At 39.5% G+C, this 27,816-nt stretch overlaps 1 protein-coding gene across 2 annotated transcripts; it reads right to left on the bottom strand.

The window, feature by feature from the left end:
- Positions 1 to 55: 55 nt before the first annotated feature.
- LOC149978770 (uncharacterized) lies at positions 56 to 27,816 on the bottom strand. 2 transcript variants are annotated; one of them, XM_090195711.1, is made up of 3 exons: positions 24,869 to 27,816; positions 23,765 to 23,838; positions 56 to 1,006 (listed from the first exon to the last, which is right to left on the bottom strand). In XM_090195711.1, the coding sequence occupies exons 1-3, from the start codon at positions 27,696 to 27,698 to the stop codon at positions 905 to 907; spliced, it is 3,006 nt and encodes a 1,001-aa protein (XP_090051837.1). In that variant the 5' UTR covers positions 27,699 to 27,816; the 3' UTR covers positions 56 to 904. The 2 variants fall into 2 exon arrangements, with proteins under 2 accessions (XP_090051837.1, XP_090051838.1); XM_090195712.1 differs by lacking the exon at positions 56 to 1,006 and adding an exon at positions 23,389 to 23,527 and having other exon boundaries at positions 24,869 to 27,698.

The raw sequence follows: 27,816 nt of genomic DNA, 5'->3' as shown, positions 1-27,816 counted from the left end.
TCCTTGAAGGTGTGTTTCAGTAGCAATCAGACACAAACATGAACGCAGAAAGACATTGAGTTTACATGTATGTATTTGTTCATCTTGACTACTTTATGGAAATCAGAGACATACTGTACGTGCCAAAAATCATCTTGCATAAAAACACTATCTCTGATGAATGATTATGCTAGAATGGTATCATACATTAGATTTTGCAGTATTTACTATGTTGACTGACTTGATTTGTGACGGAATGTAGGTTACATTTATTAATGATCACTTATTAAATGCACATAATTATATCATAATGCCAACTTACATTCTGTAGAAACGGCTTATCTATAGTAAATAGAAACTACGGGGAAGGAAATATTCTCCCAAAATAGATTTGTCACAAAATGTGCATTATATACATATCCATATAAATCCATGCTGAGACATGTGCTTCAGAAACAATACAACGCAACCCATTTCAACGTCCTTCAACCCTCACAAAAACCGTACTGTAGAGACTCGGCCAGTCTCTTCTGGTAAAAACATCTTCCAATGACCATCCACTGGTTCCAACCCCCCCCCCCCCCCCCCCCCCCCCCCACTACATTCCAAAGCTCCAATTTACAGTTCAGTTCCAAAGTTCTGTTATGACATTCAAATGGTTCCAACAGTCCAGAGTTCCAACTCCCAAAACCTCTGTTTCTCCAGTGCATTTTCAGATATTCTACTTCCCTGGTTGTCTGTTTCCAATTCTTCATTCCAATGATCTGGTTTCTTCCCGTCCTTCCCCTGAGCTTTCAGCAGTAGATCTGGGCCTGTATTCATAGACCATCTCATAATAGGAGTACTGATCTAGGGTCACGTCCCCCATTGTCTATGTAATCTTGTTCATAATGCTCTAAAAGGACAAACTGACACAAGGTCTGTCTTAGTCCTCCTCCTCCCCTCCATGGCCGTTCATCACCTGGCCGGACTCCCAGCGCTGCAGGAGAGGAGTCTTCTGTCTGGGGGTCCGTGGGCTCTGGAGGCCCTGGAAAGAAGAGAAGGTGAAAAAGAGAGTGAGGGAGACAAGTGTGTGTGTGTGAGAGAGAGAGAGAGAAAGAGATAAGAGAGAAATATGAGAGAAGCAGACAACGCGAAAGAGAGTAGAAAGTGAAAAGGGGACATCGAGAAAGAGAAAGAGTAGAGGAGATTTATAATGACGGGGAATAGAGAGTAGAGGAAGTTATAATAGAGAGTAGAGGGAGTTATAATAGAGGGAGTTATAATAGAGAGTAGAGGGAGTTATAATAGAGAGTAGAGGGAGTTATAATAGAGAGTAGAGGGAGTTATAATAGAGAGTAGAGGGAGTTATAATAGAGAATATAGGGAGTTATAATAGAGAGTAGAGGGAGTTATAATAGAGAGTAGAGGGAGTTATAATAGAGAGTAGAGGGAGTTATAATAGAGAGTAGAGGGAGTTATAATAGAGAGTAGAGGGAGTTATAATAGAGAGTAGAGGGAGTTATAATAGAGAGTAGAGGGAGTTATAATAGAGAGTAGAGGGAGTTATAATAGAGAGTAGAGGGAGTTATAATAGAGGGAGTTATAATAGAGGGAGTTATAATAGAGGGAGTTATAATAGAGAGTAGAGGGAGTTATAATAGAGAGTAGAGGGAGTTATAATCGAAAGTAGAGGGAGTTATAATAGAGAGTAGAGGGAGTTATAATAGAGAGTAGAGGGAGTTATAATAGAGAGTAGAGGGAGTTACAATAGAGAGTAGAGGGAGTTATAATAGAGAGTATAGGGAGTTATAGTAGAGAGTATAGGGAGTTATAGTAGAGAGTAGACAGAGTTTTAATAGAGGGAGTTATAATAGAGAGTAGAGGGAGTTATAATAGAGAGTACAGGGAGTTATAATAGAGAGTAGAGGAAGTTATAATAGAGAGTAGAGGGAGTTATAATAGAGAGTAGAGGGAGTTATAATAGAGAGTAGAGGGAGTTATAATAGAGAGTAGAGGGAGTTATAATAGAGAGTAGAGGGAGTTATAATAGAGGGAGTTACAGTGCCTTGCAAAAGTATTCGGCCCCCTTGAACTTTGCGACCTTTTGCCACATTTCAGGCTTCAAACATAAAGATATAAAACTGTATTTTTTTGTGAAGAATCAACAACAAGTGGGACACAATCATGAAGTGGAACGACATTTATTGGACATTTCAAACTTTTTTAACAAATCAAAAACTGAAAAATTGGGCGTGCAGAAAAATTGGGCGAAGCAGACAACGCGAAAGAGAGTAGAAAGTGAAAAGGGGACATTGAGAAAGAGAAAGAGTAGAGGAGATTTATTATGATGGGGAATAGAGAGTAGAGGAAGTTATAATAGAGAGGGAGTTATAATAGAGGGAGTTATAATAGAGAGTAGAGGGAGTTATAATAGAGAGTAGAGGGAGTTATAATAGAGGGAGTTATAATAGAGAGTAGAGGGAGTTATAATAGAGAGTAGAGGGAGTTATAATAGAGGGAGTTATAATAGAGAGTAGAGGGAGTTATAATAGAGAGTAGAGGGAGTTATAATAGAGAGTATAGGGAGTTATAGTAGAGAGTAGAGGGAGTTATAGTAGAGAGTAGAGGGAGTTATAATAGAGAGTAGAGAGAGTTATAATAGAGGGAGTTATAATAGAGAGTAGAGGGAGTTATAATAGAGAGTAGAGGGAGTTATAATAGAGAGTAGAGGGAGTTATAATAGAGAGTAGAGGGAGTTATAATAGAGAGTAGAGGGAGTTATAATAGAGAGTAGAGGGAGTTATAATCGAGAGTAGAGGGAGTTATAATAGAGAGTAGAGGGAGTTATAATAGAGAGTAGAGGGAGTTACAATAGAGAGTAGAGGGAGTTATAATAGAGAGTATAGGGAGTTATAGTAGAGAGTATAGGGAGTTATAGTAGAGAGTAGAGGGAGTTATAGTAGAGAGTAGAGGGAGTTTTAATAGAGGGAGTTATAATAGAGAGTAGAGGGAGTTATAATAGAGAGTAGAGGGAGTTATAATAGAGAGTAGAGGGAGTTATAATAGAGAGTAGAGGGAGTTATAATATAGGGAGTTATAATAGAGAGTAGAGGGAGTTATAATAGAGGGAGTTATAATAGAGAGTAGAGGGAGTTATAATAGAGAGTAGAGGGAGTTATAATAGAGAGTAGAGGGAGTTATAATAGAGAGTAGAGGGAGTTATAATAGAGAGTAGAGGGAGTTATAATAGAGAGTAGAGGGAGTTATAATAGAGAGTAGAGGGAGTTATAATAGAGAGTAGAGGGAGTTATAATAGAGAGTAGAGGGAGTTATAATAGAGAGTAGAGGGAGTTATAATAGAGAGTAGAGGTAGTTATAATAGAGAGTAAGGGGAGTTATAATAGAGGGAGTTATAATAGAGAGTAGAGGGAGTTATAATAGAGAGTAGAAGGAGTTATAATAGAGGGAGTTATAATAGAGAGTAGAGGAAGTTATAATAGAGAGTATAGGGAATTATAGTAGAGAGTAGAGGGAGTTATAGTAGAGAGTAGAGGGAGTTATAATAGAGAGTAGAGAGAGTTATAATAGAGGGAGTTATAATAGAGAGTAGAGGGAGTTATAGTAGAGAGTAGAGGGAGTTATAGTAGAGAGTAGAGGGAGTTATAATAGAGAGTAGAGAGAGTTATAATAGAGGGAGTTATAATAGAGAGTAGAGGGAGTTATAGTAGAGAGTAGAGGGAGTTATAGTAGAGAGTAGAGGGAGTTATAATAGAGGAAGTTATAGTAGAGAGTAGAGGGAGTTATAATAGAGAGTAGAGGGAGTTATAATAGAGAGTAGAGGGAGTTTTAATAGAGAGTAGAGAAGTTAGAAAAGAGGGGATGATGAAAAAGGATGATTTGAGGTCATCTCATGGATCAACATCGTTGCTTTGTAAACATCAGGTGTAGACGAGCAGTGAAATTCTTACTTATGGGTCCTTTTCCAACAATGCAGTTAAAGATAAAGCTAAAAAATAAACATCTAATTAAAATGTGAATCTATTAGACCGTAATCCATAACCATGATATGCTATTTTCAGGGCTCTGCTCTAAGTTGACAAGCATCGCTATCTTTCTCCCTCCATCCGTTACTATTGAATCTTTCTTATCAGTAGTCTGTGTAGATAAACACTGTAGATAATGTAGCAGGCAGAATGACTGTAGTCTGGTCCCAGATCCCTTTGTGCTTTCTTGCCAATTGAACCCCTTTGATCATTGTCAGCACAAACTGATCTTGGACCAGGCTAAAGGGACTGCATGGGGCTCAGTCTAGGGAACAGTGCTTCTAGCTGTCAGACTGGTTTACAATTATGTCAGATTTATAAAGTTGCAGTCAGCTGATGCTAATCTTGTAGTCACTTCAGGTTCAGAGAGATGTGTAACCCAAGAGAGCAACCGTGGAGAAACTCAAGAGGGACTCTCTCTTTCTCTCCACTTTCATTCTGTCTCTCTTTTGCTCTTTCTCTCACTCTCTCGCGCTCCTTCCGTACCCAAACTCTATTCACATTTCTAATCCACTGCACTCTTCTCTCCTTCCCTCTCTCCCCCTTCTCTCTCTTATCTCAATTGATTAAGGAAGCTCCTTATACGATCAGATGTGGTGTTATTAGCTCTGAGGGCTGAATTCACTGAGAAAATGCAACCAATGGAAAATGTACACGTGATCTGGTGCTACAGTATATATGGAACCAGACTTAAATGTTGAGTCTAATGTAGAGATAGTGTCCTGGTGTTTATGTATGAAGTAGAGAGAGGACATGGTTGTTTATGTATGAAGTATAGAGAGGACATGGTTGTTTATGTATGAAGTATAGAGAGGACATGGTTGTTATGTATGAAGTATAGAGAGAGGACATGGTTGTTTATGTATGAAGTATAGAGAGAGGACATGGTTGTTATGTATGAAGTATGGAGAGGACATGGTTGTTATGTATGAAGTATAGAGAGAGGACATGGTTGTTTATGTATGAAGTAGAGAGAGGACATGGTTGTTATGTATGAAGTATAGAGAGGACATGGTTGTTTATGTATGAAGTATAGAGAGGACATGGTTGTTATGTATGAAGTAGAGAGAGGACATGGTTGTTTATGTATGAAGTATGGAGAGGACATGGTTGTTTATGTATGAAGTAGAGAGAGGACATGGTTGTTATGTATGAAGTAGAGAGAGGAAATGGTTGTTTATGTATGAAGTATAGAGGGGACATGGTTGTTATGTATGAAGTATAGAGAGGACATGGTTGTTATGTATGAAGTGTAGAGAGGACATGGTTGTTATGTATGAAGTATAGAGAGGACATGGTTGTTTATGTATGAAGTAGAGAGAGGACATGGTTGTTATGTATGAAGTATAGAGAGGACATGGTTGTTATGTATGAAGTATAGAGAGGACATGGTTGTTATGTATGAAGTATGGAGAGGACATGGTTGTTATGTATGAAGTGTAGAGAGGACATGGTTGTTATGTATGAAGTATAGAGAGGACATGGTTGTTATGTATGAAGTATAGAGAGGACATGGTTGTTATGTATGAAGTAGAGAGAGGACATGGTTGTTATGTATGAAGTATAGAGAGGACATGGTTGTTTATGTATGAAGTAGAGAGAGGACATGGTTGTTATGTATGAAGTATAGAGAGGACATGGTTGTTATGTATGAAGTGTAGAGAGGACATGGTTGTTATGTATGAAGTATAGAGAGGACATGGTTGTTTATGTATGAAGTAGAGAGAGGACATGGTTGTTTATGTATGAAGTATAGAGAGAGGACATGGTTGTTTATGTATGAAGTATAGAGAGAGGACATGGTTGTTTATGTATGAAGTAGAGAGAGGACATGGTTGTTTATGTATGAAGTATAGAGAGGACATGGTTGTTTATGTATGAAGTAGAGAGAGGACATGGTTGTTATGCATGAAGTAGAGAGAGGACATGGTTGTTATGTATGAAGTATAGAGAGGACATGGTTGTTTATGTATGAAGTATAGAGAGGACATGGTTGTTATGTATGAAGTATAGAGAGGACATGGTTGTTTATGTATGAAGTATAGAGAGGACATGGTTGTTTATGTATGAAGTATGGAGAGGACATGGTTGTTATGTATGAAGTATAGAGAGAGGACATGGTTGTTATGTATGAAGTATAGAGAGAGGACATGGTTGTTATGTATGAAGTATAGAGAGAGGACATGGTTGTTATGTATGAAGTAGAGAGAGGACATGGTTGTTTATGTATGAAGTATAGAGAGGACATGGTTGTTATGTATGAAGTATAGAGAGGACATGGTTGTTTATGTATGAAGTATGGAGAGGACATGGTTGTTATGTATGAAGTATAGAGAGAGGACATGGTTGTTATGTATGAAGTATAGAGAGAGGACATGGTTGTTATGTATGAAGTATAGAGAGAGGACATGGTTGTTATGTATGAAGTAGAGAGAGGACATGGTTGTTTATGTATGAAGTATGGAGAGGAAATGGTTGTTTATGTATGAAGTAGAGAGAGGACATGGTTGTTTATGTATGAAGTAGAGAGAGGACATGGTTGTTATGTATGAAGTAGAGAGAGGACATGGTTGTTATGCATGAAGTAGAGAGAGGACATGGTTGTTATGTATGAAGTATAGAGAGGACATGGTTGTTTATGTATGAAGTATAGAGAGGACATGGTTGTTATGTATGAAGTATAGAGAGGACATGGTTGTTTATGTATGAAGTATAGAGAGGACATGGTTGTTTATGTATGAAGTATGGAGAGGACATGGTTGTTATGTATGAAGTATAGAGAGAGGACATGGTTGTTATGTATGAAGTATAGAGAGAGGACATGGTTGTTATGTATGAAGTATAGAGAGAGGACATGGTTGTTATGTATGAAGTAGAGAGAGGACATGGTTGTTTATGTATGAAGTATAGAGAGGACATGGTTGTTATGTATGAAGTATAGAGAGGACATGGTTGTTTATGTATGAAGTATGGAGAGGACATGGTTGTTATGTATGAAGTATAGAGAGAGGACATGGTTGTTATGTATGAAGTATAGAGAGAGGACATGGTTGTTATGTATGAAGTATAGAGAGAGGACATGGTTGTTATGTATGAAGTAGAGAGAGGACATGGTTGTTTATGTATGAAGTATGGAGAGGAAATGGTTGTTTATGTATGAAGTAGAGAGAGGACATGGTTGTTTATGTATGAAGTAGAGAGAGGACATGGTTGTTATGTATGAAGTAGAGAGAGGACATGGTTGTTTATGTATGAAGTATGGAGAGGACATGGTTGTTTATGTATGAAGTATGGCGAGGACATGGTTGTTATGTATGAAGTATAGAGAGGACATGGTTGTTTGTGTATGAAGTAGAGAGAGGACATGGTTGTTTATGTATGAAGTATAGAGTGGACATGGTTGTTATGTATGAAGTAGAGAGAGGACATGGTTGTTATGTATGAAGTGTAGAGAGGACATGGTTGTTATGTATGAAGTATAGAGAGGACATGGTTGTTTATGTATGAAGTAGAGAGAGGACATGGTTGTTATGTATGAAGTAGAGAGAGGAAATGGTTGTTTATGTATGAAGTATAGAGGGGACATGGTTGTTATGTATGAAGTATAGAGAGGACATGGTTGTTATGTATGAAGTGTAGAGAGGACATGGTTGTTATGTATGAAGTATAGAGAGGACATGGTTGTTTATGTATGAAGTAGAGAGAGGACATGGTTGTTATGTATGAAGTATAGAGAGGACATGGTTGTTATGTATGAAGTATAGAGAGGACATGGTTGTTATGTATGAAGTATGGAGAGGACATGGTTGTTATGTATGAAGTGTAGAGAGGACATGGTTGTTATGTATGAAGTATAGAGAGGACATGGTTGTTATGTATGAAGTATAGAGAGGACATGGTTGTTATGTATGAAGTAGAGAGAGGACATGGTTGTTATGTATGAAGTATAGAGAGGACATGGTTGTTTATGTATGAAGTAGAGAGAGGACATGGTTGTTATGTATGAAGTATAGAGAGGACATGGTTGTTATGTATGAAGTGTAGAGAGGACATGGTTGTTATGTATGAAGTATAGAGAGGACATGGTTGTTTATGTATGAAGTAGAGAGAGGACATGGTTGTTTATGTATGAAGTATAGAGAGAGGACATGGTTGTTTATGTATGAAGTATAGAGAGAGGACATGGTTGTTTATGTATGAAGTAGAGAGAGGACATGGTTGTTTATGTATGAAGTATAGAGAGGACATGGTTGTTTATGTATGAAGTAGAGAGAGGACATGGTTGTTATGCATGAAGTAGAGAGAGGACATGGTTGTTATGTATGAAGTATAGAGAGGACATGGTTGTTTATGTATGAAGTATAGAGAGGACATGGTTGTTATGTATGAAGTATAGAGAGGACATGGTTGTTTATGTATGAAGTATAGAGAGGACATGGTTGTTTATGTATGAAGTATGGAGAGGACATGGTTGTTATGTATGAAGTATAGAGAGAGGACATGGTTGTTATGTATGAAGTATAGAGAGAGGACATGGTTGTTATGTATGAAGTAGAGAGAGGAAATGGTTGTTTATGTATGAAGTATAGAGGGGACATGGTTGTTATGTATGAAGTATAGAGAGGACATGGTTGTTATGTATGAAGTGTAGAGAGGACATGGTTGTTATGTATGAAGTATAGAGAGGACATGGTTGTTTATGTATGAAGTAGAGAGAGGACATGGTTGTTATGTATGAAGTATAGAGAGGACATGGTTGTTATGTATGAAGTATAGAGAGGACATGGTTGTTATGTATGAAGTATGGAGAGGACATGGTTGTTATGTATGAAGTGTAGAGAGGACATGGTTGTTATGTATGAAGTATAGAGAGGACATGGTTGTTATGTATGAAGTATAGAGAGGACATGGTTGTTATGTATGAAGTAGAGAGAGGACATGGTTGTTATGTATGAAGTATAGAGAGGACATGGTTGTTTATGTATGAAGTAGAGAGAGGACATGGTTGTTATGTATGAAGTATAGAGAGGACATGGTTGTTATGTATGAAGTGTAGAGAGGACATGGTTGTTATGTATGAAGTATAGAGAGGACATGGTTGTTTATGTATGAAGTAGAGAGAGGACATGGTTGTTTATGTATGAAGTATAGAGAGAGGACATGGTTGTTTATGTATGAAGTATAGAGAGAGGACATGGTTGTTTATGTATGAAGTAGAGAGAGGACATGGTTGTTTATGTATGAAGTATAGAGAGGACATGGTTGTTTATGTATGAAGTAGAGAGAGGACATGGTTGTTATGCATGAAGTAGAGAGAGGACATGGTTGTTATGTATGAAGTATAGAGAGGACATGGTTGTTTATGTATGAAGTATAGAGAGGACATGGTTGTTATGTATGAAGTATAGAGAGGACATGGTTGTTTATGTATGAAGTATAGAGAGGACATGGTTGTTTATGTATGAAGTATGGAGAGGACATGGTTGTTATGTATGAAGTATAGAGAGAGGACATGGTTGTTATGTATGAAGTATAGAGAGAGGACATGGTTGTTATGTATGAAGTATAGAGAGAGGACATGGTTGTTATGTATGAAGTAGAGAGAGGACATGGTTGTTTATGTATGAAGTATAGAGAGGACATGGTTGTTATGTATGAAGTATAGAGAGGACATGGTTGTTTATGTATGAAGTATGGAGAGGACATGGTTGTTATGTATGAAGTATAGAGAGAGGACATGGTTGTTATGTATGAAGTATAGAGAGAGGACATGGTTGTTATGTATGAAGTATAGAGAGAGGACATGGTTGTTATGTATGAAGTAGAGAGAGGACATGGTTGTTTATGTATGAAGTATGGAGAGGAAATGGTTGTTTATGTATGAAGTAGAGAGAGGACATGGTTGTTTATGTATGAAGTAGAGAGAGGACATGGTTGTTATGTATGAAGTAGAGAGAGGACATGGTTGTTATGCATGAAGTAGAGAGAGGACATGGTTGTTATGTATGAAGTATAGAGAGGACATGGTTGTTTATGTATGAAGTATAGAGAGGACATGGTTGTTATGTATGAAGTATAGAGAGGACATGGTTGTTTATGTATGAAGTATAGAGAGGACATGGTTGTTTATGTATGAAGTATGGAGAGGACATGGTTGTTATGTATGAAGTATAGAGAGAGGACATGGTTGTTATGTATGAAGTATAGAGAGAGGACATGGTTGTTATGTATGAAGTATAGAGAGAGGACATGGTTGTTATGTATGAAGTAGAGAGAGGACATGGTTGTTTATGTATGAAGTATAGAGAGGACATGGTTGTTATGTATGAAGTATAGAGAGGACATGGTTGTTTATGTATGAAGTATGGAGAGGACATGGTTGTTATGTATGAAGTATAGAGAGAGGACATGGTTGTTATGTATGAAGTATAGAGAGAGGACATGGTTGTTATGTATGAAGTATAGAGAGAGGACATGGTTGTTATGTATGAAGTATGGAGAGGACATGGTTGTTTATGTATGAAGTATGGAGAGGAAATGGTTGTTTATGTATGAAGTAGAGAGAGGACATGGTTGTTTATGTATGAAGTAGAGAGAGGACATGGTTGTTATGTATGAAGTAGAGAGAGGACATGGTTGTTTATGTATGAAGTATGGAGAGGACATGGTTGTTTATGTATGAAGTATGGCGAGGACATGGTTGTTATGTATGAAGTATAGAGAGGACATGGTTGTTTGTGTATGAAGTAGAGAGAGGACATGGTTGTTTATGTATGAAGTATAGAGTGGACATGGTTGTTATGTATGAAGTAGAGAGAGGACATGGTTGTTATGTATGAAGTAGAGAGAGGACATGGTTGTTATGTATGAAGTAGAGAGAGGACATGGTTGTTATGTATGAAGTAGAGAGAGGACATGGTTGTTTATGTATGAAGTAGAGAGAGGACATGGTTGTTATGTATGAAGTATAGAGAGGACATGGTTGTTATGTATGAAGTATAGAGAGGACATGGTTGTTATGTATGAAGTATAGAGAGGACATGGTTGTTATGTATGAAGTATAGAGAGGACATGGTTGTTATGTATGAAGTATAGAGAGGACATGGTTGTTATGTATGAAGTATAGAGAGGACATGGTTGTTATGTATGAAGTATAGAGAGGACATGGTTGTTTATGTATGAAGTATAGAGAGGACATGGTTGTTATGTATGAAGTATAGAAAGAGGACATGGTTGTTATGTATGAAGTAGAGAGAGGACATGGTTGTTTATGTATGAAGTAGAGAGAGAACATGGTTGTTATGTATGAAGTATAGAGAGGACATGGTTGTTATGTATGAAGTATAGAGAGGACATGGTTGTTATGTATGAAGTATAGAAAGGACATGGTTGTTATGTATGAAGTATAGAGAGGACATGGTTGTTATGTATGAAGTATAGAGAGGACATGGTTGTTTATGTATGAAGTATAGAGAGGACATGGTTGTTATGTATGAAGTATAGAGAGGACATGGTTGTTATGTATGAAGTATAGAGAGGACATGGTTGTTTATGTATGAAGTATAGAGAGGACATGGTTGTTATGTATGAAGTATAGAGAGGACATGGTTGTTTATGTATGAAGTATGGAGAGGACATGGTTGTTATGTATGAAGTATAGAGAGAGGACATGGTTGTTATGTATGAAGTATAGAGAGAGGACATGGTTGTTATGTATGAAGTATAGAGAGAGGACATGGTTGTTATGTATGAAGTAGAGAGAGGACATGGTTGTTTATGTATGAAGTATGGAGAGGAAATGGTTGTTTATGTATGAAGTAGAGAGAGGACATGGTTGTTTATGTATGAAGTATAGAGAGGACATGGTTGTTATGTATGAAGTATAGAGAGGACATGGTTGTTTATGTATGAAGTATGGAGAGGACATGGTTGTTATGTATGAAGTATAGAGAGAGGACATGGTTGTTATGTATGAAGTATAGAGAGAGGACATGGTTGTTATGTATGAAGTATAGAGAGAGGACATGGTTGTTATGTATGAAGTAGAGAGAGGACATGGTTGTTTATGTATGAAGTATGGAGAGGAAATGGTTGTTTATGTATGAAGTAGAGAGAGGACATGGTTGTTTATGTATGAAGTAGAGAGAGGACATGGTTGTTATGTATGAAGTAGAGAGAGGACATGGTTGTTTATGTATGAAGTATGGAGAGGACATGGTTGTTTATGTATGAAGTATGGAGAGGACATGGTTGTTATGTATGAAGTATAGAGAGGACATGGTTGTTTGTGTATGAAGTAGAGAGAGGACATGGTTGTTTATGTATGAAGTATAGAGTGGACATGGTTGTTATGTATGAAGTAGAGAGAGGACATGGTTGTTATGTATGAAGTAGAGAGAGGACATGGTTGTTATGTATGAAGTAGAGAGAGGACATGGTTGTTATGTATGAAGTAGAGAGAGGACATGGTTGTTATGTATGAAGTATAGAGAGGACATGGTTGTTTATGTATGAAGTATAGAGAGGACATGGTTGTTATGTATGAAGTAGAGAGAGGACATGGTTGTTTATGTATGAAGTAGAGAGAGGACATGGTTGTTATGTATGAAGTATAGAGAGGACATGGTTGTTATGTATGAAGTATAGAGAGGACATGGTTGTTATGTATGAAGTATAGAGAGGACATGGTTGTTATGTATGAAGTATAGAGAGGACATGGTTGTTATGTATGAAGTATAGAGAGGACATGGTTGTTATGTATGAAGTATAGAGAGGACATGGTTGTTATGTATGAAGTATAGAGAGGACATGGTTGTTTATGTATGAAGTATAGAGAGGACATGGTTGTTATGTATGAAGTATAGAAAGAGGACATGGTTGTTATGTATGAAGTAGAGAGAGGACATGGTTGTTTATGTATGAAGTAGAGAGAGAACATGGTTGTTATGTATGAAGTATAGAGAGGACATGGTTGTTATGTATGAAGTATAGAGAGGACATGGTTGTTATGTATGAAGTATAGAAAGGACATGGTTGTTATGTATGAAGTATAGAGAGGACATGGTTGTTATGTATGAAGTATAGAGAGGACATGGTTGTTTATGTATGAAGTATAGAGAGGACATGGTTGTTATGTATGAAGTATAGAGAGGACATGGTTGTTATGTATGAAGTATAGAGAGGACATGGTTGTTTATGTATGAAGTATAGAGAGGACATGGTTGTTATGTATGAAGTATAGAGAGGACATGGTTGTTTATGTATGAAGTATGGAGAGGACATGGTTGTTATGTATGAAGTATAGAGAGAGGACATGGTTGTTATGTATGAAGTATAGAGAGAGGACATGGTTGTTATGTATGAAGTATAGAGAGAGGACATGGTTGTTATGTATGAAGTAGAGAGAGGACATGGTTGTTTATGTATGAAGTATGGAGAGGAAATGGTTGTTTATGTATGAAGTAGAGAGAGGACATGGTTGTTTATGTATGAAGTAGAGAGAGGACATGGTTGTTATGTATGAAGTAGAGAGAGGACATGGTTGTTTATGTATGAAGTATGGAGAGGACATGGTTGTTATGTATGAAGTATAGAGAGGACATGGTTGTTTGTGTATGAAGTAGAGAGAGGACATGGTTGTTTATGTATGAAGTATAGAGTGGACATGGTTGTTATGTATGAAGTAGAGAGAGGACATGGTTGTTATGTATGAAGTAGAGAGAGGACATGGTTGTTATGTATGAAGTAGAGAGAGGACATGGTTGTTATGTATGAAGTAGAGAGAGGACATGGTTGTTATGTATGAAGTATAGAGAGGACATGGTTGTTTATGTATGAAGTATAGAGAGGACATGGTTGTTATGTATGAAGTATAGAGAGAGGACATGGTTGTTATGTATGAAGTAGAGAGAGGACATGGTTGTTTATGTATGAAGTAGAGAGAGAACATGGTTGTTATGTATGAAGTATAGAGAGGACATGGTTGTTATGTATGAAGTATAGAGAGGACATGGTTGTTATGTATGAAGTATAGAGAGGACATGGTTGTTATGTATGAAGTATAGAGAGGACATGGTTGTTATGTATGAAGTATAGAGAGGACATGGTTGTTATGTATGAAGTATAGAGAGGACATGGTTGTTATGTATGAAGTATAGAGAGGACATGGTTGTTATGTATGAAGTATAGAGAGGACATGGTTGTTATGTATGAAGTATAGAGAGGACAAGGTTGTTATGTATGAAGTAGAGAGAGGACATGGTTGTTATGTATGAAGAATAGAGAGGACATGGTTGTTATGTATGAAGTAGAGAGAGGATATGGTTGTTATGTATGAAGTAGAGAGAGGACATGGTTGTTATGTATGAAGTAGAGAGAGGACATGGTTGTTATGTATGAAGTAGAGAGAGGACATGGTTGTTATGTATGAAGTAGAGAGAGGACATGGTTGTTATGTATGAAGTATGGAGAGGACATGGTTGTTATGTATGAAGTAGAGAGAGGACATGGTTGTTATGTATGAAGTAGAGAGAGGACATGGTTGTTATGTATGAAGTATGGAGAGGACATGGTTGTTATGTATGAAGTATGGAGAGGACATGGTTGTTATGTATGAAGTAGAGAGAGGACATGGTTGTTATGTATGAAGTATGGAGAGGACATGGTTGTTATGTATGAAGTATGGAGAGGACATGGTTGTTATGTATGAAGTAGAGAGAGGACATGGTTGTTTATGTATGAAGTATAGAGAGGACATGGTTGTTATGTATGAAGTATAGAGAGGACATGGTTGTTTATGTATGAAGTAGAGAGAGGACATGGTTGTTATGTATGAAGTAGAGAGAGGACATGGTTGTTATGTATGAAGTATAGAGAGGACATGGTTGTTATGTATGAAGTAGAGAGAGGACATGGTTGTTTATGTATGAAGTATGGAGAGGAAATGGTTGTTTATGTATGAAGTAGAGAGAGGACATGGTTGTTTATGTATGAAGTAGAGAGAGGACATGGTTGTTATGTATGAAGTAGAGAGAGGACATGGTTGTTTATGTATGAAGTATGGAGAGGACATGGTTGTTATGTATGAAGTATAGAGAGGACATGGTTGTTTGTGTATGAAGTAGAGAGAGGACATGGTTGTTTATGTATGAAGTATAGAGTGGACATGGTTGTTATGTATGAAGTAGAGAGAGGACATGGTTGTTATGTATGAAGTAGAGAGAGGACATGGTTGTTATGTATGAAGTAGAGAGAGGACGAGGTTGTTATGTATGAAGTAGAGAGAGGACATGGTTGTTATGTATGAAGTATAGAGAGGACATGGTTGTTTATGTATGAAGTATAGAGAGGACATGGTTGTTATGTATGAAGTATAGAGAGAGGACATGGTTGTTATGTATGAAGTAGAGAGAGGACATGGTTGTTTATGTATGAAGTAGAGAGAGAACATGGTTGTTATGTATGAAGTATAGAGAGGACATGGTTGTTATGTATGAAGTATAGAGAGGACATGGTTGTTATGTATGAAGTATAGAGAGGACATGGTTGTTATGTATGAAGTATAGAGAGGACATGGTTGTTATGTATGAAGTATAGAGAGGACATGGTTGTTATGTATGAAGTATAGAGAGGACATGGTTGTTATGTATGAAGTATAGAGAGGACATGGTTGTTATGTATGAAGTATAGAGAGGACATGGTTGTTATGTATGAAGTATAGAGAGGACATGGTTGTTATGTATGAAGTATAGAGAGGACATGGTTGTTATGTATGAAGTAGAGAGAGGACATGGTTGTTATGTATGAAGAATAGAGAGGACATGGTTGTTATGTATGAAGTAGAGAGAGGATATGGTTGTTTATGTATGAAGTAGAGAGAGGACATGGTTGTTTATGTATGAAGTAGAGAGAGGACATGGTTGTTATGTATGAAGTAGAGAGAGGACATGGTTGTTTATGTATGAAGTATGGAGAGGACATGGTTGTTTATGTATGAAGTATGGAGAGGACATGGTTGTTATGTATGAAGTATAGAGAGGACATGGTTGTTTGTGTATGAAGTAGAGAGAGGACATGGTTGTTTATGTATGAAGTATAGAGTGGACATGGTTGTTATGTATGAAGTAGAGAGAGGACATGGTTGTTATGTATGAAGTAGAGAGAGGACATGGTTGTTATGTATGAAGTAGAGAGAGGACATGGTTGTTATGTATGAAGTAGAGAGAGGACATGGTTGTTATGTATGAAGTATAGAGAGGACATGGTTGTTTATGTATGAAGTATAGAGAGGACATGGTTGTTATGTATGAAGTAGAGAGAGGACATGGTTGTTTATGTATGAAGTAGAGAGAGGACATGGTTGTTATGTATGAAGTATAGAGAGGACATGGTTGTTATGTATGAAGTATAGAGAGGACATGGTTGTTATGTATGAAGTATAGAGAGGACATGGTTGTTATGTATGAAGTATAGAGAGGACATGGTTGTTATGTATGAAGTATAGAGAGGACATGGTTGTTATGTATGAAGTATAGAGAGGACATGGTTGTTATGTATGAAGTATAGAGAGGACATGGTTGTTTATGTATGAAGTATAGAGAGGACATGGTTGTTATGTATGAAGTATAGAAAGAGGACATGGTTGTTATGTATGAAGTAGAGAGAGGACATGGTTGTTTATGTATGAAGTAGAGAGAGAACATGGTTGTTATGTATGAAGTATAGAGAGGACATGGTTGTTATGTATGAAGTATAGAGAGGACATGGTTGTTATGTATGAAGTATAGAAAGGACATGGTTGTTATGTATGAAGTATAGAGAGGACATGGTTGTTATGTATGAAGTATAGAGAGGACATGGTTGTTTATGTATGAAGTATAGAGAGGACATGGTTGTTATGTATGAAGTATAGAGAGGACATGGTTGTTATGTATGAAGTATAGAGAGGACATGGTTGTTTATGTATCAAGTATAGAGAGGACATGGTTGTTATGTATGAAGTATAGAGAGGACATGGTTGTTTATGTATGAAGTATGGAGAGGACATGGTTGTTATGTATGAAGTATAGAGAGAGGACATGGTTGTTATGTATGAAGTATAGAGAGAGGACATGGTTGTTATGTATGAAGTATAGAGAGAGGACATGGTTGTTATGTATGAAGTAGAGAGAGGACATGGTTGTTTATGTATGAAGTATGGAGAGGAAATGGTTGTTTATGTATGAAGTAGAGAGAGGACATGGTTGTTTATGTATGAAGTAGAGAGAGGACATGGTTGTTATGTATGAAGTAGAGAGAGGACATGGTTGTTTATGTATGAAGTATGGAGAGGACATGGTTGTTATGTATGAAGTATAGAGAGGACATGGTTGTTTGTGTATGAAGTAGAGAGAGGACATGGTTGTTTATGTATGAAGTATAGAGTGGACATGGTTGTTATGTATGAAGTAGAGAGAGGACATGGTTGTTATGTATGAAGTAGAGAGAGGACATGGTTGTTATGTATGAAGTAGAGAGAGGACATGGTTGTTATGTATGAAGTAGAGAGAGGACATGGTTGTTATGTATGAAGTATAGAGAGGACATGGTTGTTTATGTATGAAGTATAGAGAGGACATGGTTGTTATGTATGAAGTATAGAGAGAGGACATGGTTGTTATGTATGAAGTAGAGAGAGGACATGGTTGTTTATGTATGAAGTAGAGAGAGAACATGGTTGTTATGTATGAAGTATAGAGAGGACATGGTTGTTATGTATGAAGTATAGAGAGGACATGGTTGTTATGTATGAAGTATAGAGAGGACATGGTTGTTATGTATGAAGTATAGAGAGGACATGGTTGTTATGTATGAAGTATAGAGAGGACATGGTTGTTATGTATGAAGTATAGAGAGGACATGGTTGTTATGTATGAAGTATAGAGAGGACATGGTTGTTATGTATGAAGTATAGAGAGGACATGGTTGTTATGTATGAAGTATAGAGAGGACATGGTTGTTATGTATGAAGTATAGAGAGGACATGGTTGTTATGTATGAAGTAGAGAGAGGACATGGTTGTTATGTATGAAGAATAGAGAGGACATGGTTGTTATGTATGAAGTAGAGAGAGGATATGGTTGTTATGTATGAAGTAGAGAGAGGACATGGTTGTTATGTATGAAGTAGAGAGAGGACATGGTTGTTATGTATGAAGTAGAGAGAGGACATGGTTGTTATGTATGAAGTAGAGAGAGGACATGGTTGTTATGTATGAAGTATGGAGAGGACATGGTTGTTATGTATGAAGTAGAGAGAGGACATGGTTGTTATGTATGAAGTAGAGAGAGGACATGGTTGTTATGTATGAAGTATGGAGAGGACATGGTTGTTATGTATGAAGTATGGAGAGGACATGGTTGTTATGTATGAAGTAGAGAGAGGACATGGTTGTTATGTATGAAGTATGGAGAGGACATGGTTGTTATGTATGAAGTATGGAGAGGACATGGTTGTTATGTATGAAGTAGAGAGAGGACATGGTTGTTTATGTATGAAGTATAGAGAGGACATGGTTGTTATGTATGAAGTATAGAGAGGACATGGTTGTTTATGTATGAAGTAGAGAGAGGACATGGTTGTTATGTATGAAGTAGAGAGAGGACATGGTTGTTATGTATGAAGTATAGAGAGGACATGGTTGTTATGTATGAAGTAGAGAGAGGACATGGTTGTTTATGTATGAAGTATGGAGAGGAAATGGTTGTTTATGTATGAAGTAGAGAGAGGACATGGTTGTTATGTATGAAGTATAGAGAGGACATGGTTGTTTATGTATGAAGTATAGAGAGGACATGGTTGTTTATGTATGAAGTATAGAGAGGACATGGTTGTTATGTATGAAGTATAGAGAGGACATGGTTGTTTATGTATGAAGTATGGAGAGGACATGGTTGTTATGTATGAAGTATAGAGAGAGGACATGGTTGTTATGTATGAAGTATAGAGAGAGGACATGGTTGTTATGTATGAAGTATAGAGAGAGGACATGGTTGTTATGTATGAAGTAGAGAGAGGACATGGTTGTTTATGTATGAAGTATGGAGAGGAAATGGTTGTTTATGTATGAAGTAGAGAGAGGACATGGTTGTTTATGTATGAAGTAGAGAGAGGACATGGTTGTTATGTATGAAGTAGAGAGAGGACATGGTTGTTATGTATGAAGTATAGAGAGGACATGGTTGTTATGTATGAAGTATAGAGAGGACATGGTTGTTATGTATGAAGTATGGAGAGGACATGGTTGTTATGTATGAAGTATAGAGAGGACATGGTTGTTTGTGTATGAAGTAGAGAGAGGACATGGTTGTTTATGTATGAAGTATAGAGTGGACATGGTTGTTATGTATGAAGTAGAGAGAGGACATGGTTGTTATGTATGAAGTAGAGAGAGGACATGGTTGTTATGTATGAAGTAGAGAGAGGACATGGTTGTTATGTATGAAGTAGAGAGAGGACATGGTTGTTATGTATGAAGTATAGAGAGGACATGGTTGTTTATGTATGAAGTATAGAGAGGACATGGTTGTTATGTATGAAGTATAGAGAGAGGACATGGTTGTTATGTATGAAGTAGAGAGAGGACATGGTTGTTTATGTATGAAGTAGAGAGAGAACATGGTTGTTATGTATGAAGTATAGAGAGGACATGGTTGTTATGTATGAAGTATAGAGAGGACATGGTTGTTATGTATGAAGTATAGAGAGGACATGGTTGTTATGTATGAAGTATAGAGAGGACATGGTTGTTATGTATGAAGTATAGAGAGGACATGGTTGTTATGTATGAAGTATAGAGAGGACATGGTTGTTATGTATGAAGTATAGAGAGGACATGGTTGTTATGTATGAAGTATAGAGAGGACATGGTTGTTATGTATGAAGTATAGAGAGGACATGGTTGTTATGTATGAAGTATAGAGAGGACATGGTTGTTATGTATGAAGTAGAGAGAGGACATGGTTGTTATGTATGAAGAATAGAGAGGACATGGTTGTTATGTATGAAGTAGAGAGAGGATATGGTTGTTATGTATGAAGTAGAGAGAGGACATGGTTGTTATGTATGAAGTAGAGAGAGGACATGGTTGTTATGTATGAAGTAGAGAGAGGACATGGTTGTTATGTATGAAGTAGAGAGAGGACATGGTTGTTATGTATGAAGTATGGAGAGGACATGGTTGTTATGTATGAAGTAGAGAGAGGACATGGTTGTTATGTATGAAGTAGAGAGAGGACATGGTTGTTATGTATGAAGTATGGAGAGGACATGGTTGTTATGTATGAAGTATGGAGAGGACATGGTTGTTATGTATGAAGTAGAGAGAGGACATGGTTGTTATGTATGAAGTATGGAGAGGACATGGTTGTTATGTATGAAGTATGGAGAGGACATGGTTGTTATGTATGAAGTAGAGAGAGGACATGGTTGTTTATGTATGAAGTATAGAGAGGACATGGTTGTTATGTATGAAGTATAGAGAGGACATGGTTGTTTATGTATGAAGTAGAGAGAGGACATGGTTGTTATGTATGAAGTAGAGAGAGGACATGGTTGTTATGTATGAAGTATAGAGAGGACATGGTTGTTTATGTATGAAGTATAGAGAGAGGACATGGTTGTTATGTATGAAGTATAGAGAGGACATGGTTGTTATGTATGAAGTAGAGAGAGGACATGGTTGTTATGTATGAAGTATAGAGAGGACATGGTTGTTATGTATGAAGTATAGAGAGGACATGGTTGTTTATGTATGAAGTATAGAGAGAGGACATGGTTGTTTATGTATAAAGTATAGAGAGGACATGGTTGTTTATGTATGAAGTATAGAGAGAGGACATGGTTGTTATGTATGAAGTAGAGAGAGGACATGGTTGTTTATGTATGAAGTATAGAGAGGACATGGTTGTTATGTATGAAGTAGAGAGAGGAAATGGTTGTTTATGTATGAAGTAGAGAGAGGACATGGTTGTTTATGTATGAAGTATAGAGAGGACATGGTTGTTTATGTATGAAGTATGGAGAGAACATGGTTGTTATGTATGAAGTAGAGAGGACATGGTTGTTATGTATGAAGTAGAGAGAGGACATGGTTGTTTATGTATGAAGTAGAGAGAGGACATGGTTGTTTATGTATGAAGTATAGAGAGAGGACATGGTGTTTATGTATGAAGTAGAGAGAGGACATGGTTGTTTATGTATGAAGTATAGAGAGGGCATGGTTGTTTATGTATGAAGTAGAGAGAGGACATGGTTGTTATGTATGAAGTATAGAGAGGACATGGTTGTTATGTATGAAGTATAGAGAGAGGACATGGTTGTTATGTATGAAGTATAGAGAGAGGACATGGTTGTTATGTATGAAGTATAGAGAGGACATGGTTGTTTATGTATGAAGTAGAGAGAGGACATGGTTGTTATGTATGAAGTAGAGAGAGGACATGGTTGTTTATGTATGAAGTATAGAGAGAGGACATGGTTGTTATGTATGAAGTATAGAGAGAGGACATGGTGTTTATGTATGAAGTATAGAGAGGACATGGTTGTTATGTATGAAGTATAGAGAGGACATGGTTGTTTATGTATGAAGTAGAGAGAGGACATGGTTGTTATGTATGAAGTATAGAGAGGACATGGTTGTTTATGTATGAAGTAGAGAGAGGACATGGTTGTTATGTATGAAGTAGAGAGAGGACATGGTTGTTTATGTATGAAGTAGAGAGAGGACATGGTTGTTATGTATGAAGTATAGAGAGGACATGGTTGTTTATGTATGAAGTAGAGAGAGGACATGGTTGTTATGTATGAAGTAGAGAGAGGACATGGTTGTTATGTATGAAGTATAGAGAGGACATGGTTGTTATGTATGAAGTAGAGAGAGGACATGGTTGTTATGTATGAAGTATAGAGAGAGGACATGGTTGTTTATGTATGAAGTAGAGAGAGGACATGGTTGTTATGTATGAAGTAGAGAGAGGACATGGTTGTTTATGTATGAAGTAGAGAGAGGACATGGTTGTTATGTATGAAGTATAGAGAGAGGACATGGTTGTTTATGTATGAAGTATGGAGAGGAAATGGTTGTTTATGTATGAAGTATAGAGAGAGGACATGGTTGTTTATGTATGAAGTATAGAGAGGACATGGTTGTTATGTATGAAGTATAGAGAGAGGACATGGTTGTTTATGTATGAAGTATGGAGAGGACATGGTTGTTTATGTATGAAGTAGAGAGAGGACATGGTTGTTATGTATGAAGTAGAGAGAGGACATGGTTGTTATGTATGAAGTATGGAGAGGACATGGTTGTTTATGTATGAAGTAGAGAGAGGACATGGTTGTTTATGTATGAAGTATAGAGAGGACATGGTTGTTTATGTATGAAGTAGAGAGAGGACATGGTTGTTTATGTATGAAGTAGAGAGAGGACATGGTTGTTAAAGTTAGGGATAAGGTTAGCAGTGTGGTTAAAGTTAGGGATAAGGTTAGCAGTGTGGTTAAAGTTCGGGATAAGGTTAGCAGTGTGGTTAACATTAGGGATAAGGTTAGCAGTGGGGTTAAAGTTAGGGATAAGGTTAGCAGTGTGGTTAACATTAGGGATAAGGTTAGCAGTGTGGTTAAAGTTAGGGATAAGGTTAGCAGTGTGGTTAAAGTTAGGGATAAGGTTAGCAGTGTGGTTAAAGTTAGGGATAAGGTTAGCAGTGTGGTTAAAGTTCGGGGTAAGGTTAGCAGTGGGGTTAAAGTTAGGGATAAGGTTAGCAGTGTGGTTAACATTAGGGATAAGGTTAGCAGTGTGGTTAAAGTTAGGGATAAGGTTAGCAGTGTGGTTAAAGTTAGGGATAAGGTTAGCAGGGTGGTTAAAGTTAGGGATAAGGTTAGCAGTGTGGTTAAAGTTCGGGGTAAGGTTAGCAGGGTGGTTAAAGTTTGGGATAAGGTTAGCAGTGTGGTTAAAGTTAGGGATTAGGTTAGCAGTGTGGTTAAAGTTCGGGATAAGGTTAGCAGTGTGGTTAAAGTTAGGGATAAGGTTAGCAGTGTGGTTAACATTAGGGATAAGGTTAGCAGTGTGGTTAACATTAGGGATAAGGTTAGCAGTGTGGTTAAAGTTAGGGATAAGGTTAGCAGTGTGGTTAAAGTTCGGGGTAAGGTTAGCAGGGTGGTTAAAGTTATGGATAAGGTTAGCAGTGTGGTTAAAGTTGGGGATAAGATTAGCAGTGTGGTTAAAGTTAGGGATAAGGTTAGCAGTGTGGTTAAAGTCCGGGATAAGGTTAGCAGGGTGGTTAAAGTCCGGGATAAGGTTAGCAGTGTGGTTAAAGTCCGGGATAAGGTTAGCAGTGTGGTTAAAGATAGGGATAAGGTTGGGGTTAGGTTTAAAATAAAATTTTAAGAAGAAATAGGCCCTTTGTGGCTGTGATAACTAGGGGCGACCGCAGAACAAACAGCAGAATGTGAGGCTCGATTTATATTTTTGGAGGGGGATGGATGGTTGCCTACAATAAATAAGGATGCAAAGATAAAAGAAAAGAAACAGTTATTTCAGTATGTTAAGGCCAGGTGGTTTTTCTGACCTTGTGACTTAACCAGGAAATCAACTTTGAGCCCCCAGTGTTTCGTCCGGTGCTGAGAGCGCTCGTCAAAGTGTACGATTAAGCCCCAACCTTTTACCTACTCAGGAAAACTCCTGGGCCTATGTAGATTACGTTTGGTGGGGGAAGGATATAACATACCTCTGATTGGCTATCCGGATACTCATCTGTCTGTGTTGGAGGCCACATGCCCAGCTTCCCAAGAGACTGTCGTGCTGGAGAGAGTGGGAGGAGGAGAGGAAACTATGGTTACATAATGATCTATAATTTACAATAAAACTAGAATTGCTCAGACACGGAGTCACAGAGGACACTTGTTGTATTAGCACACCCTAACCCTGGCTTCCCTCTATTCAGTACTGTACCCAGATCAGCCTGTCCCTGTCTGTCTGGCAGCTACTGTGGGCCTACCGCTGACAAAACACGCCCAGCTTGCCTTGGCACAGCACATCGTAATAATACTGGCACTAATTATTACTGTGACAACAGCTTTATTTGAAAAGCATTTTTCATACTGGTCACATCACTAAGCACTTTGAACGATTTCCAAGGGCGATTTACGCCCTGAAATGTATAACCATTAGATTGTATTAGCTCATTACATATTCAGTCATGTTAAACATCCCCTTAGTGTCTACTAACTCCCAGAATCTAAAGTTGCCTCACAAGCATATATTCTAGGCTGGGTTCTACAATTCATCTTGGAAAAGATTTTCTAAAGCACTTTGTGTTTTGCTGACACAATGAAGGGTCAAGACATGAGTCAGTGATTTTCACTTTCATATATTTTCACTCACTTTTTGATCTGACAGTTAATTGTACAGAAGATCCCAACTTTAGTTTAATCAGTTACCCAGTAGTGTATCATTCAGCCTGTTGGCAAAGGTTGCTTACCAAACAGCACCCACCCTATTCCGTGCACTACTTTGGCACCCTATTCCCTATTTAGTGCACTACTTTTGACCAGAGCCCTGGTCAACAGTAGTGCGCTATTTAGGGAATAGGGTACAATTTGGGATGCACACAAAGACTGTGATCTCTGGAGCAGAACTATTGATGACAGTGAGAATGTTGTATTAGATGTTTGGTGATGTAGCACTACCTGACCCAATGGGAGATGAAATAATATCCTCACTGAACTATTACATTGTCTTTTCATCATCTCTCCTGACACAGAAGCACCCCCCCCCCCCCCCCCCCCCACACACACACGGAAACAATTGAACACACACACTATACACTAACCTGTCCGCGATGAGGGGGTAACAGATAGTTCAGGGGTCGCCAGTCCGTTCTGTAGTAGTAGAGGTGGAGGAGGAGAAGTGGGACTCTGTACCTCCCTACTGGCTGGCCTCCCCCCTCCTCCTCCTCCTCCTCCTCCTCCGTACAGACTGCTCCTCTGCCTCCGCAGCTCCTTCTCTCTCTCCCTGGCTTCCCGGATATCCTGCTCCACCTTGTCCTGAGACACCGATGAGGAGCGCAGCTTGAAGAAGGGGTTCTCCTTTGGAACCTCCTCTTCCTCCTCCTCCTCCTCCTGATCCATCCTCCCTCCATCCTCATCCCTCCAAAAACCCCTTCTCTCTTCTCCGCTGAGTGCACTGGTTGAGGAGTATATAGAAGCGGAGTCGACCACGGTGAGGCCCTGTGTCTCGGTGAGCGTGCCCGTACTGTGGGAGTGCCTGAGGGGCTTGGAGACGTGGTGGACGTGGGCCGGAGCGGGGAGAACCAGGTGGTGGTGGTTATCCAGGATGATGACCTGGCCCCCGGCGCTCTCGGAGAGAGTGGGGCCCCGGGGGACAGGGGCCCCATGAGGGGTGTAGGTGATGCCTTTAGGTGTTCCGAAGGGGCTCTGGTTCTGGGTCTGGGACATCAGCTCCAGGCTACTACGTCTTCTCTCCCCAGACGAGCCTCCGACAAAGGACACAGATGAAGCGTCGTTCCCCTGGATCTCCAGGGTGGAGAGGTCACTCGCCGAAGCCCAGGAGGGTGCCTTGCTCTGGGACAATATCATCGAGGATGTCTCCTTGGGCTCCTGGAAAGCTTCAAATAACTTCTTCCTTTCCTTGAGCTGGCGTACTGTCCCCTTGTCATAGGAACCTCTAACTTTCCCTAGTCGAACCAGGACCTGTTCCCTCTGGGTCTCTACACTGATCTCCTTCTGCATCTTCTTCCCCGCAAACAGACGGTCCTTCCCCCCCTGGCTCTTGTCCGACTTGGAAGGCAGGGTCTCAGTCAAGACTGACTTCCTTAGGGGGATGTCCACATATTCCTGGGTGGGCGGCTTGTTGTGGAGGCCCCTGGATCTCCTGAGGGACTGCTCACGCTGCACTGCCCGACGGATCTCCCTCTCGATGGGGGTCTCATCGGCCGGAGGCGAGGTGAGGGTGGAGGTGGTGGTTTGGAGCTCCACAGTACTACCAGGGGAGAAGTCGGCAGATACGCCGCTGTCACTCTGGCTGTCATCGAACAAGTCCCCTCCCAACTTCATCTTGGAAGCTTTGCTGTGACTGTCTCTCGACATCAACAACCCAGAGTTTGTCCTCTTTTCTTCGCTCCGTTTCTCTTTTTTCTTCCTGTCTGCCTCGCCCGCTGCGCCAAGTCCACTCGCTCTCTGCCTTCTCTCTCCACCTGTTTGCCTGTTGTCTCCCTCCCTCTTTCCCACCTTTCTCTCTCCACCCGCCTGCTCTTTCACTACAACACAGCCAGAGCCAAGGAGATCTGCCTTGACCTGATTAGCTGGCTCCTTGGCGACTGTCGCCAGGGGCGGAGCCAGAGTTGCTCCCTTGAACACCTGTTGTACTGCCACTTCCTGGTTACTATGATGCGTCAGGGCAGCAGTGACATTTCGTAACAACTGCTCCCCCTGCTGTTTGTCTGGTGTAACTACATCCGGGGGCTGAGCCAGGTCTACTAGTTGGCTACAAGAGGAGGATCTAGAGGAGGTGGATTGCTCAGGCTGAGGGAGTTTGCTTCTGGTACTGTCCAGCCTAACCCACTGCCTCTGGGCTGAGCTGATGTCTAAAGGCTTGGAGTCAACACTCTGGTTCTCCTCTCCATCACCGGCAAGAGCCGATTCAGGATTTTCTGGGGACTCAGAGAATATGTCATCGGAACTCTCTCTTTTTAGTGGAGAGTGGGTGGTAGTGCTAGTTTCAGCAGCCTTCATAGTATCATGGTTGTTATTGTCTGACATTGTCTTCTCTCTGTCACCACTGATTGGGCACTCACTAACCTCTTGCTTGTCAGCTACCTGCACTGATGGGGTGCTACTGCTAGTTTCAACAGGACCCCCTTCTACAGAAGCCTTCTCAGTAGCACACACCGTCTCTGACAGCCTCTGCTCAAATTCACTTCTAGCTGGACGCTCTGTATTCAACTGCAACCGCACAGCGCTATTTTTCATCATCTCAACAGACTGAAACTCCTCTACTTTGTCTTCCTTGGCACCATCTTCTTCTTCTTTGTCTTCCTCCACAACGTCATCAAGGTGAGATCTCGAAAGCCACTCCTGGCTACCCTGGCTGTCAGATGACGACATTTCCTCCTCTACAGGGTTAGTGATCACCTCCACCTTACCATCACTGATACAGTCAATGTATGGCTGGGTCTCTGGAGCGCCCTCTGCAGGTGAGGCTTGGCCAGTGCAGGCAAGAGGCAACCGAAAAGCAACGGCATCTTCCTCCTTCTCACAGTGATTGTCATCTATCATATTAAGGTCTCGTTCCAATTCACTATCACCTACCTGGATTCTACTACTAGGCACCTGATTTACCCCAGAAAGTGCCTCCTGCTCCATTTTAGGAACCACTTCTGCCATTTTGTTTGTTGAGTCTGTAAGGTTCTCACTTGAGGGAGACACTTGGGGCCTAGGCTTTGGAGCCTCTGGAGATTCCGACCCCAGGTCTTCTGACTTTGTCCTGGGTGCCTGTTTTACCAACGGGTGAGGACGAGGGGTAGTGTCCTGGGCCAGAGTGGGGTCCATTTCGCCCTCCTCCATCCCCCAAACCTCGCTGGCCCACTCGTCCAATGAGTCGGCTGAGCTCTGTCGGTTGGCCACCGGCTCCATTGTTGCCATGATGAGACGGGTAGACTGCCAATTGGCTGGCTCTGTTGACTTGAAACAACAGTCTGGACTAGAACAGTTTATAACAGTCAGTCTTCAGCAGGTCGGTCTGGGAGAAAGAGGACAGAGA

Source organism: Oncorhynchus mykiss, chromosome 13 (genome assembly GCF_057628025.1).
Source record: "Oncorhynchus mykiss isolate SJ-2025 chromosome 13, ASM5762802v1, whole genome shotgun sequence".
Classification (NCBI taxonomy): Eukaryota; Metazoa; Chordata; class Actinopteri; order Salmoniformes; family Salmonidae; genus Oncorhynchus; species Oncorhynchus mykiss.
This window is presented reverse-complemented; position numbering and strand designations above follow the sequence as displayed.

Coding starts and splice junctions, on each gene's coding strand:
- LOC149978770 (XM_090195711.1), bottom strand. CDS start 27,698: ATGGCAACAATGGAGCCGGTGGCCAACCGACAGAGCTCAGCCGACTCA. Junction 23,839..24,868: donor TACCCCCTCATCGCGGACAG/GTTAGTGTATAG, acceptor CACTCTCTCCAG/CACGACAGTCTCTTGGGAAG. Junction 1,007..23,764: donor ATCCGGATAGCCAATCAGAG/GTATGTTATATC, acceptor TCTTCTTTCCAG/GGCCTCCAGAGCCCACGGAC.